We start from the raw sequence: 13,536 nt of genomic DNA, 5'->3' as shown, positions 1-13,536 counted from the left end.
CTTCAACATCTGCAAGAGGTATCTATGTACATTTTTAGGCTTGAATTGGCCATTTTATACTCGGAATAATTCCCATGTATATGGTACTCTTTTCTTCTTAAATTTATATTAACAGTTCTAGGAATCAATGCGGAGAAATAGAAATAATTCCATTTATTATCACTACTAGTGGCCTACCTCAAAATGTTTTTCCTGTTCCTATATCCTAAAGTTTGCCAGTCTAAAAATCTTTTTCTCATGGATGAAAAGTTGTTATTTTCCCCAGCAGAACATAAAATAAATATTATATTTAACTGAAATATGAGGCTTTACCCTTGTCAGTTTCGGGTTCTGATTCCCTGAGTCAAGAAAGAATTAACACTGTTAAGAGATATGACTTACCCACAGTACTATGGGGAAACTTTACTGCTTTTTCAAAATGGAGGAAGAATGATTTCTAGAGTGCAGCAGATCCTTTAAAGCATCTCATACTGATAGGTGATACCTTGTCCTGTGCTTAAATTGAATGGGAAAATGCAACAACCCATTGCAGTGAGGATGACGAAGATTTCCTCTTCAGAAATTAACGCAGTTTACCCTTCTATGCAAAATACCAAGACCCACTGAAGTGCCTTCTACCGGCTGTGTAAATAGAGAGTTGATTGTAGAGAAAAATAATAATAAATACCAGCAAAGTTCATGTGACTGGTTGTAAAAATTAGGATTATAACCAATTCAAATTTTCCTGTCCTATTTTATTAATAACTTTACACCTATTTACAATATATTAAGACAATATTGATTTTATTAATTTCCTAATTATCCCAATTGAGGTAACAATAAACTCTTTAAATTTGTGTTATAATAATTGTTATGAGACACTAAAAGACTGTTTAGTCCTTATGAAACTTTATTACCTACTCTAAAAATTAAGTGCTGTGTTTATGGTTATATATTTCCTTATTTTTTTATTCTTCTTCCCATATGTAGTGTTATAATATTCTGATATTTTTTTCAGTCTCTAATATTTTGTTGAAGGTAAATATAATATTTCCATTTCAGAATTTATTTACATATACTTAACATTGTCTATTTACTCTCCTAAATTAGTTTGAATTCTTTCCAAAAGAGGTTTTGTTTACTAATTAAAAAAATATCTTAGTTCTTTTGTTTTAAATTTTTTTCACTTGCTTATTTAAAGATTTATAACATTGATTTGTCCCTTTCAGGCACTGGTAGCTCTCTGCCATATGGCTCAGCCTACTCTTTGTGAGGTCATCCTCCCTCAATATTCAATTGTCATAGAAACCTTCATGTACACTCAGTAAAGTCAAGCTTAGTCCAGTCTGGTAGTTCATCTGTTACAGGTAAGATACACTCTCACATTTTGGTGGTGTTTTGATGAAAATTTACTTTTCCTTTAGTTTTGAGAGTTGTAGTTGATTATACGGGTTTGAGCCAACTGTTTAAATAATGTGTTTTGAATATAGTTTCATTTATATTTCATTGTAATTGGTTGGTCTATTTCTTAGTTGTGTCACATGTCTACTTCTGAGTCTAATTACTCTTCCTACATTAATCTTTACTTATCTTTTTTCCTAATAATGTATTTCACAAATGGTTATGAGAATTTGTTATTTTCTGTTTGTCTCAAGATTTAGTGTCTCAAATGAAACCCAATGTGAGAACATAGGAACTTGGCAGCCATCTTGGTGTTCATAAGCTTTCATATTTATATTTTTTGCCAGCTTTCTTCATATAATCATGCTTTTTTGAATGATTTCCTATTTTTTATAAAAATTTTATATTGTTGAGTCTGAGTATATACCCAGTATTAACATAGGTAAACCTTAGTACTATAGAGCTGTATATTTAACACTAAATTGTATAGTCAGGTTCCTCACACTCTTAAGTTGTCCTGTCCATCTTGTTAGACTCAGGACTTCAGATCTAGCTTATACCCATCTGATAATCTATCAGAAAGAATTGTAATTGTTTTATTAGAATTTATGGATTACCTTGACTTTCTTTCTTTATTACCCTTGAGTATTACAAAATATTATATAAATACTCTTTCCTTGCCTTTACCTTCATTTTTCTTTCTTTCTTTCTTCCTTCCTTCCTTTCTTTCTTCATTTCTTTCTTTTCTTTCTTTCTTTATTACTCTTGACTATTATGAAAGATTAATCATATACTCTTTTCCTACCTTTACTTTATTCTATCATGCAGAATAACAATGCTTCATTTTAGGAGTATTATTTCATCTTTTATTACACTTTGGTTGTAGAGTGCATTCATTTTCTTATATCTTTTAATTTCTGTAAATAGACCTTGAATACTATATTTTCCCTTTTATATTCTGCATATATTTTATTATAAAATAATTTTACTTATTTTCCTAGTATATATTTTTCAAATTTTAATTTTAGATTGGTATACAATACTTATAATTAATATCTGAGGTTCATTTAATTCCAGTATTCAGAGAATGAGTCCGGTTTGGCTAGTGTTTCTTAAGGTGACAACTTATTTAATCAAAGCTTAAAATTGTCCTGGCAACTCTGCTATATAATGATTGAATCATCACATGTCAGAATCGTGACATAGCTTATCCATAATAGGCCATATATTTCCTCCTTCAGTTTTAAGTTTTGCACATGTACTAGGTACATGTATATAACTTTATATTTTAATTATTTTTGCCCTGCTAAATATCATTGTCCTTTGCTTATTATTCATATTCTAATCTCTGTCCTGGCCACATAATGATATGTATAATTATTATTCGTACTAACATCACTTTTGGTATTTTATTTTATTATATTTATTAATATGTCATAAAAGCAAATTGATATCATATAAGTGCATTAATATTTTGTACAGTCACACAGTTTTTATCTATCCTCTGTGTAAATTAGATCTTTACTATTGTAGCATGAACTAATATTATGTGAACATGTCCAAACTTTGGTTAAGGTTTTTTTGTGGTACATCACAAAGTCTCTTAAAGTTTCATGTGAATTTTCCTGATACCATGTATGTAAATTTGAATATGGAAATGATTATAAAATTATAATAATTTATATTATACATAAATTGAGTTTCAACAGGGAATATTAGAAGAAAAGTGAAGTTTATAAAATTCTGGTGTTGAAATGTATCATATTAAATTATGAGGAGAGGTAAAAAATCATGTAAATATTTAATGTATACAAAAAATACTACAGTATTAATTAGAAATTACTATGGTGATTTAATTAACTTTGATCTACTATATCCAGTGAATTAAAGATAATTTAAATTTTTTGATAATTAATGCATACACATATACACAAATATGAACAAAGAAGAATGCTCATATGGAAAACTTTATATTTGTTGCAAAATTATATATCTGATTGATAGACAGTTTTTTGACTCAATAACATGTATTTATGCTAAATTAATAGTTAGAATTCTTGATAAGTATTTCACTTTTGGAATTATTAATATTAAGTTATTTCATTATAGGATTGTATATATCTTTCTATGTTACTTGAGGGAAATTACATGGAAATGTATTTTATTCACAGTGCCAAGAAATATTATTGAATAAGAAAATGCAGTAATATCACCTCAAGTACACAAATAAAACTAAATTTTTAAATGTGATAAATTTGCATATAGATAATCTATTTACTAAATAATTTAACTGACCACTATCTAGAAAATAGTCTATATTAGATACTTTTTTACCACAGTGTAAAATTGTGCATTAAGAAAATATGAATCCTATAAGACAGAAAAGGGTCATTTATTTTGAATATATCAATAAAAATTCTTTTAAATAATTTATGCCAATAGCATTATGTGGAGACATTTTAAATCCAAATTTGTTGGAAATTCTCAACTTAATTTAGGCTAGAGTTATTTTCCTATTCTATAGTTATACAGTTTATATGTGTGTGTGTGTGTTTGTGTGTGTGTGTGTGTGTGTGTGTGTTGTGCATGCTGCATTTTATATCAACTTCAGTTTAAGTTTATAGCATGTGTTTAATGAAAAGATAACATTTTAAATACTGAAACTTTCTAAATTTTAGATAATAAAAAGCTACCGTTTTATTTTCAGGTTTGGCTTCATATTGAGACAAATCAGCAGTTCCATGAAACAATCAACTCCAGTTGTTTTAGAAACTTAAAAGGTGAGGTTTTATTTCATAAAAGTAGTATAGAAGGAACCCTTTCAAGCTAAACTATAAGGAAAGTTAATACTCTACTCAAAACTTATATATGCACGAGGAATGTCTGATACAATTAAAATAATTTTCTGTTAAGTAGATCAAATATGTTAACTAAAATACCAGTTAGAATTATCTTTCTGCACAGAATAGCCCTTTCCAGAACCATGATGCACCATAATGCACTTAGAGTCTTCTCCCATTTTGTAAAAGCAAAATATTCCCTATTAAGGGGAAATATTAGAATAAAAGGATGTTTAATATTATGTTTCCCTCCTCGGGTGAATAAGAAATATGTAACAGGTGTTACAAAATTGATTTTCATAAAATAGTACTTCAATAAGAGCTTGAATTATCTGCAACATATTTTTTAGTGGTATTTGAGATCAAACACAGCTGATGGGTAGATGGAGTATTATTGAGCTACATCTGAGCTAGAAGAGCTTTCAAATAATTTTATGTGCAAAATGGCATACTTTACAAAAATGACCTTATAGATCCTAAGAGACATGCACGTATTAAGTAATATTATTCATTGTTACTTAGCAAATGAAGATTTTATATCGTCTGTAAAAATGGTTTTTATAATGTTAGTAAGCAAAATATTCTACATGAAGCTTCTGTAGAAACAATGTATTATGAGTTTAAATTAGGGATAAAGAAAAGACGGTCATTTCTACTTGTGTCTGGAGAATCTTTTGGCTAGTACAATCATTAGGAGCTAGAGAGAAGCTTTTGTGGCTAAGAACGTTCTCTCTTATGGAACACTTGGATTAAATTTTCAGCACTCTCTGATGATGTCTAAAATCTATAATTCCCGATCAAAGTACCCAAACCTTCTTAAGACCACCATAGAGACTGCACACATATGAGACTTATACACACATATTAAAAATAGCAGCAATACACACATTTTAATATGAAACTCCAATAATCATAATAGAAAAATTCCTTATGATAGAATGCTCTTCTATAAGAGAAGCTGGAAAAGAATTGGGAGTAGTAGAGGGATGGGAAACTGTAATCAGGATATTCTGTATGAAAATCATCTATATTCAATAATAGACAAAAAGAGTTTGCAAATATAAAAATAAGTGTTATTTGTGTAAGTCTGACTGACATGAAGTATACCTAAGGCTCTCTCCTTGTATACAGTCTCAAAAACCATTCATAAAGGAAATCTGATGCAGGTTACTAAATTTCTAAGGAATATCATCTATAACTAGGTAAGTCTTATATGTTTATATTCATTTACACATATGTATACATTTCTATGTATGAACACAAAATGTGAAATATTAACAGTGTATAAACATTTCTCAGTACTTAAATGTGATTTTATCTATAGGTACAAATGATATTCTGCTATGAAATTATAAATATTTTTAAAGAATTATTATTGTTATCTTGCATACATATACACACATTTGCACATATGTTTTGTATATTTTATGTATGCATATAGTTACATATTATACAATACAAAAATATGGTCATTTTATCAGTCTGTATTTGCTTCTTTAAAATTTCATTAGAAAATTCAATAATTCATTTACAAACTAATATATTAAACAACACATACTTTTCTTATTCCATATATATTCATTTAATGTTACATTTGCCATGTATAAAGTTTTACTCTATATGTGTAAAATATATGTAACAAATATTTTCAATATTTAAACTTGTTTAATATTTCAATATAATTCAAACATACATAGAAATTTCACACTATAAAATTGTAAATCCTTTTACTCAATAATTTGATTGTTGATATCTCCTATTGATGTGTTAATTTTTTCTTCACATAGTCTGTATTACTATGAAAAAATGAATGTTGATGTCTTAAGATTTTTCTAATGGTAACACTGTTTTTGATATAAGCATTTAGAAAACAAATGTTTCTTGATGCAATTAGTCATTAGATTTTTCTTAGAATTTTACCAATAAGGTCAAGGATTATGGCTTAGTGAAATATAGCACTAAATTTTTGGGCTATTACTTGCTAGTGTTCACAAGGCTTTGCATTTGATCAGACACATTGCAGTTTTTAGAAACCCTAAAGAAAAGGATATGCAAGTGTGTTTTATACTTATCAAGTGTTCTTCCTTGCTGAATTCAGCCCATTCCTGAAAATGATTGCCTTACTGACAAGTACAATTTCCAAATTACTGTCAATTACTGCAAGCACAAGTGCCAAGTAGCTGAAGACTTAGAATTGTACTAGCAAAACATTTATTACTTGCATATATCACAAGTAAGGTAATATGCATTTAACTATATTTTTCTCAAAATTAAAGAATCTGTTTTAAATTGGATATGCACATGTATCACTTGCACATTTAGCATTTATTCTGTGACTATATAAATTCTTGATTATCAATGCCATTTTATATTCAATACATTATTTTATGTTTTTCCTTTGATTTTACTATCATTTGAAGCCTAACTACCTCCCTAATGACTGTAAATAATATCATCATATTATGTGTCAGTTAAAACATGACACAAGTCCTACACTGCAATGCAAATAAAATGGACAGACAATGTGTTTGACAAAAAGATGTCTGGTAGGGAAAATTGAAAGTAAGATTTACTGATACAGAGTTGAATTTTCACTTGAAAATAGTAAGAAAAATGATAAAAAGAATAAATAATATAATGGAAAGTTTATACAGTTTTCTCATCCAGTGTTGAGCTCTGTTAAGACATAAAAGTATAGCTAAGATTTGAATATACTTTGAAATACGAAAGAATATACTAGAATATTGATTTTCAAATATATGCAGCAGTAGAGAAACCTCAATGCAAATACATGCTAAAAGCAATGCTCAAAAAACTCAGTACACTCTCTCTTTTTATGTACATATATATGATATGTACATAGGTGTAGATGTATATATGTGCATATGTACATATGTTAATATGTATGTAACAACAATAATTAAAGAAGAGGTCATAAATTTGAGAGGGACTGTGGGGCATGTGATGAACTGGAATAAGGAGAAGGATGGGAGGATATGATGTAGATACAATGGCCATAGGGAAAATTATTTATCTTTATACCTATATCCATATATGAGATTCATATGTGATATAGTTTTAGTAGCAGGATTTAGTAAGTAGCAAATATTATGCAATTTTTCATGTTGCTACTTATAATACTTAAGATAGTAAATGTGATTACAAAATGTATTAAGGAATTATATTTAATTATTATAAAGCATTTAAAAATATTAGACTCAGACAAACAGGAATTCTTTTATTTTGCATGTGTTGAATGAGAAGGATTAAAATTAAAAGATGACTTTAAGCACTTGAAAAGCTGTATGAAAATTAGTTTACACTTATAAAATTCTAATACAGTTTCAACAGTAAAATCTGAATATTAAATCTTCAAAGGATGCAACTGGTTTCCAGAGGATCCTGAGGCATCCATTTCATGAAACATGGATGGTAGATATATAAATATTAAAACTAGGAGAAAGCATTGTACATTTGAAGAGTTATTAGTACTCATTTTAGTGTTATGAAATAGATATCGAGTCAGAACAATCTGAGTTTGATATAAAGAGAAATAGAGTGTTTTGAGAATTAAAAGAATATAGTATTTTGTCTGAACATGTATCGGTCTCAAAAGATTAGTCAAGCAAGATACTGAAATTTATTGTTTGGGCAGACCATATAGCACTACTTTTATACAATTTCTATATCAGGCAAGAATTGCACAACTGGAATGTATATATTTTTCTACTTTTAGCAGCACATATTAATATTTTTAATGGATTTTGTTGTAATAGTTTAATAAATATAAACATATTTAATTATATTCTCTATTTAACACTCTAAGATATGTATTTTAAAGAATGTTATTGTAAATTGCAAGTACTAGGTCAAACGAGTATCTTTAGAGACTTAGCAAACTACATTTTTCAATTATAACTTAGAAACAATAGCTGATATATAATTATAGAACAATGACAGGGTTCAGAAAAAAATGAATATGTTTATGAATGTTATAAGAAAACTTGAAACATATACTTTCTCTGAAAAATACAGTGGTAGTTTGCATCTACTCTTTACAATTTTAACTTACATTATGCTCTCATAAGGATAGGTAAAACAATGAAACTAATGTTTTCTTGGGAAACTGAATAAATCTAATAATCACTACATTGTCTTCTTCCTATGCGATACTTTTGAAACAAATTATATGTTTAAAATATTTTTTCTTCCTATACAGTAATGTGCTTAAAAACAACTACAAGTGGTTTTTTAGTCTTGGGGCTGCTGCTGAACAATCTGCAAAACGTCTGAATTGCATATTCTTGAATATCAAAATGACTTCCAAAAGACAATACATTGTATATCCAAATAGGTCTTTGCAAAGGGAATACTATGTTACCAACCTAAATTCAAGAAGAAGGGTTAATTTTCCAACATCAACTTGCAACTCAGAAAATAATATCAGTATCAGAAAGCCAGAAAACCGTGAGATATGTCATAACTGGATTTTATCAATACCTAAAAATGCAGCCAAAGATTTTGAAGTGGAAATTCCTGTTCCCCCTGGTCTACACAGATCCCTGACTGATTCTAAAAAGTCTTTGATTGGTTCAATCATAGAGGAGTGTGGCAAATTTCATATTAATTTTCCAAGTAACAACCATGGCCCTCAAAAAATCATTATTAGAGGTCCCACAGAAATTGTTGAAAAAGCCCATAAAAAGCTTCTGCAACTTGCAGAAGAGGAGCAAGCCAAAAGTTACTCTGTGGCTATTCCGGTCAAGTCAAAATATCACCAGTTTCTTATGAGTAAAAATGGTGGCAATCTTCAGAATATCTGTGAGAAGACCGGGGTTCGTGCCATTTTTCCTACCTTTAAGAACAAGAATCAAGAATCAATAACTATCATTGGAACAAAAGAGGCTGTTAAAAATGTGCAAAAAGAGGTAGAGATTTTACTGAAAGATTTGGAGGATGTGGTGGAAGATAGCATATTGATAAGTCCTAAGTTCCACAATTACTTTGTCATGCAAAGAGGTCAGCTTTTAAGAGAAATAATTAAAGAATATGGTGGTGTGTTTATTACATTTTCTTATGCAGGGAAACAGAGTACCAAAGTCACAATAAAAGGAGCAAAAGCTTGTGTCGAAGCAGCAAAGAAACATATTCAGGGAATATTTGATCCATTGGGTACCCAACTCTCAGCCCAGTGTGTTGTTCCCCCCAAATTCCATCCTTTTATCATGGGACCTATATGTTCTCGAATTCAACAGATTTCAAGAGAATGTAAAGTTCAAATCAAATTTCCTGACACAGAAAAGACAGCTAGGAAAACACGTCCAGAGGTTCAGGAAATGGGAAAAGAAGATGGAGGAAAAAATATGAAAAAACCTGTTTCTACTTCTCCTAAAAAAAGTGACACCATGTCTATTTCAGGAAAGGGAGAAAATTGCAAGGAGGTCACACAAGCTCTAGAGAAGCTTGTTCCTGTCAAAGCTGAAGTTCAAGTACCTTTTCACTTACATCCTTACATCATTGGGCACAGAGGAAGTGGATTACGCAAGTTAATAAAAGACTTTGAAGTTCATATTCAAGTATCACAACCTGGTGGAAATTTTCACATCATATCAATTATGGGCCTTGAAGCAAATGTGGAACAAGCCAAGAGGAAATTGCAAAATCAAGTAAAAGCCTTACAAATGGAACTAGATGATCAGACATTAAGAAATTTCAGACAAACATTCAGATTAGATCCCAAATATCATTCCAAGATCTTTGGTAATAAAGGCATACTTATTTCCCAGATTTGCACAGAATATGATGTCACCGTCCATTTTTCAAAGAAAGGAAACAATTCACTCCAAGACCAAATTACCATTTCTGGCTCTAAAAGCAACATCCTTGGTGCCCGTGATGCAATAATGAACATGCTGCGTAAGATTGAAAAAACAGTTTCCAAGGAAATCCCACTAAACCACCATGTTTGTGCCAATATTATTGGATTTGGTGGAAAATCCATCCAGAAAATCATGGAGCAATTCCAAGTAGACATCCGTGTACCTTCAAAAGGTTCTTATACTAATTCAACCATCATTGTAAGTGGAACATCTTGTAATGTTCAAGAAGCAATTGACTATATCTTAAGTCTTGAGAAACATTTCCTGTCTGTTGGAAAATCTGATTCACCATTGGACCATCATAAGCAGGGTGGTCTTTGCAACATACCTGCAAGAACATCTAAGAGTTCTCGTAAAAGAAATACTCTTCATAATTCAAAATCCACCACAAATCCTCCACATATGGACAAATCGGAAAATTTTCAAAAATTGAAACATCAAACATCTCCTAAGCTTCACCCTTGGAGACCATAACAACAGTGATAAAACAAATAAATGGAAAATTCCCAAGCCTGATTACCTGAGACTGCTGTCAAATTTTATTATAAAACTGAAGTAGATATTGAATGCTTGACACATTTTGGACATCTTTCCCATGAGTTATATCACTGTTTATATAGAAAATACTCTTGCAGTGAAAATAAGGACCTTGATCTTGAATGTTTGCAATATGTAGCAAATTAGCTGCAATTTCCACCCAGGACTATATCCTGGCACATATGGACATACTCTTTTAAGGAGGTCCATATTTAACACAGGCTTTCTAGCTTTCATTGCAAGTAGTTTGCAATTTATCACATTTGCTTTGAAGTTTAGCAAATGTTACAAGAAAGCTACCTCTATATCTTTACTTAGGAATAACCTCATTTGCTTCACAAATATACAAATTTCTCTTTTTGCTTCTTCCATTACTTCTCTTTTAACTTTCATAATGGAAAAGGTGTCTTCTTCACACATGTAATGATTTGCAATATTAATTTTTTTTGTCAGTCCGCTATGTGTTGATGTGCTCTGGCACTTCTTGCTCATCAAAACCAGCGTATTGTTGGTATTCCTGAGGCCAACAAATGCTGATGATTATATTACTCGAGTTTTATTACATAATGTTGCTATATTGAAAGACTTAAGAACTATGTGAAGTGATTTTAATACTTTAGAGACACAGTTTAGTAATCTTCATTGATAACAAAATTTGAAGCCAAGAACAAATTGTTTTCATCATTCTCCCAGTGAACTCTTAGGCTTTGTAAGCTTTGTGCTAATTTGTGTCAAACTTTTAAGTTGTTTTTCTTCATTATTTATTTATTTATTTTTTAGTTTCAATCACTACCAAAAGAGTTACTGCTACAGCTACAGGTGAGGTCTGAGATTCAAATCCACATTCTCCAGTATTTTCCACATTTCATTGTGCTAATTGCCCAAATCTTATTTTCTCAGGAGCTTTAATCCAGTGACTAGTCAATATAATGAGTGCATGCATACCAAACCCCAGAACAACACTACATGAAAGTCTCAAAGCGACTCAGCTGTGTCTTTACGTTTACTTGAAACAAAGCTACACACACCCTCTGTCCCATCATCACTTATGAGGAAAAGATAGGAAGGTTGTTTTCTAGCAAAGATGTTGATACTTTAAAGTATTTTAGTCTTCTATACACCTATATATATGTATATCCTTTCCATTTCACTATAAGTGAATGCCTAGCAACACACAGAATAAGAGAGGTCCCAGTCTCCTGAGAATTGCAGCTGGCGAGGGACATGGGCAGTTTTACAACTCCCAGGAAGCATTCAGTGCTGGCTTGCCCACCTATAAGAGATGATGAGGGTTGAGAGCGGGTAAGAAGGAATCTCTTTATGTGTGTCTCCACCCACCATAAAAGTGATAGGACACACTTTCCCATAATAATGCCTTCTGGGTCAATTTACCTGCAACCACCACATCCAGGGCCAAACCTACTGCTGCCCAGGTGAGGTGCAAGAGCCTGATCTTACTGCTACAGCAAATGAGAAGCAGGGAATGCTCTTCTGCTTTCATGACCCTGGTAAAGCCAGCTCTCCCAACTATGGCTGGTGGTGAGGGTATATGAGAGACAAGTGGTCTTTTCCCCACAAATGCCACTACATACCAAACAAGATCCAGCTCTTCCAGACACATGTCCTTGGGGCAAGCTTACCTGCAACCCCAACATCTAGACTCAGTTCTTCTGTGCTGCCTAGGTGAAGTACAGAGCTTGCTCTCACAAGTACTACAGCAGTTGGTGGTCAGGACCAGCTTTGATGCTATTGTGAACCCAGGGGAAGAAATATTTACCTGCCCCAGTGATGAGAGAAGAGGAAATTATGCCCTTCCCAATGCCACCTTATAGGAGATGAGTGGTATTTCCAGTTCTCTCATAAACTTTTTTGTTCTAGGGGTAGGCATTCAGCTCATTCACAACTCCTACAATGTGCAGGTCTCAATCTTCTGAGCACTACAGCTCACTAGAACTTAGATCTGCTCTCCTGATCTCATGCCTCCAGTGTCAGCTCTTTCCCATGATGCCAGATAAAGTGTTGACCAATTCTGCACAACATTCAACCACCAACATATTCTGGGGAACCAACCTAGACCATAAAAGCCTGTCTGGTCTTTGGAGGTAACAGACCCATGCTTTGGCAGGGCCATAGACAAGAGGCTTGGCCCCAGTGGCAGCACAGGCCAGGTCCCAGATGCCATCTTCAGCTACTCAGCCCAGGCTGCTTCCTCACCACCCTCAAGTCTCCAATTCTATCTCTGTTCATTAAATTCATGTTTTATTGATTCTGTGTGTCATTTCTATACCACTTACTGCTTCCGTTCAGTGGTGCCCAGGGTCTTTGAGTGTCAAGTGTCATCTCGGGTGTGTATGATTGTACATTATGGTCACAGGCAGGAGGTCATCTCAATTAAAGTCTGTTCCACTTGGCCTGCATATCATCAGAGTCAATATCATCTCAATATAACTCCATGTCTGGATCCTATAGCACCAATTTGTTGTTCATCTTTGGCTTACCCCTTGCCCAGCCCTCCCAAGTGGCCCATTGCAAGGACTGTCTTGGGATAATTCCTGTCTAGGACCCAGATTCCCAGGCTGGGTGGTTCTTGTTTTTAGCTTACTCCCTATCCTGAGGGCCTATCCTTGCCTGCTTGACACTGCACTGATGGTTGTCTCAGACTTGCTTCCTATAGAATCAAACAATCACTGAAATTTTGGTTTTCTTGGGCTCACTTTTTAAAGGAAATGTTAGGCTACTAATCATTCACAAATTCACAGGTCAGAACACTGAGCAAAGTCAAGTGCCTTTTTCCTTTCTGCCTATTGATGGGCATGCAACAGAGCAGCTATAACTACAACATATCTAGGGGCACACCAGATGCTATTTTTATAAAAGTAGGTATGGATAACAATAAGGGG

At 32.2% G+C, this 13,536-nt stretch overlaps 1 protein-coding gene across 1 annotated transcript; it reads left to right on the top strand.

Annotated features, from left to right (window-relative positions):
* Window positions 1-8,536: 8,536 nt before the first annotated feature.
* Window positions 8,537-10,573, top strand: LOC308415289 (vigilin-like; the record flags this gene model as incomplete). Its single annotated transcript, XM_080910276.1, has 1 exon — window positions 8,537-10,573. One exon carries the CDS (start codon window positions 8,537-8,539, stop codon window positions 10,571-10,573), a length of 2,037 nt encoding a protein of 678 aa, XP_080766402.1.
* Between the last annotated feature and the right edge of the window lie 2,963 nt (window positions 10,574-13,536).

The sequence above is a fragment of the Micromys minutus genome (assembly GCF_963924665.1).
Source record: "Micromys minutus genome assembly, chromosome: X".
NCBI classification, from domain to species: domain Eukaryota; kingdom Metazoa; phylum Chordata; class Mammalia; order Rodentia; family Muridae; genus Micromys; species Micromys minutus.
Note: the sequence above shows the minus strand (reverse complement) of the source record. Positions and strands in the feature narration are given on the sequence as shown.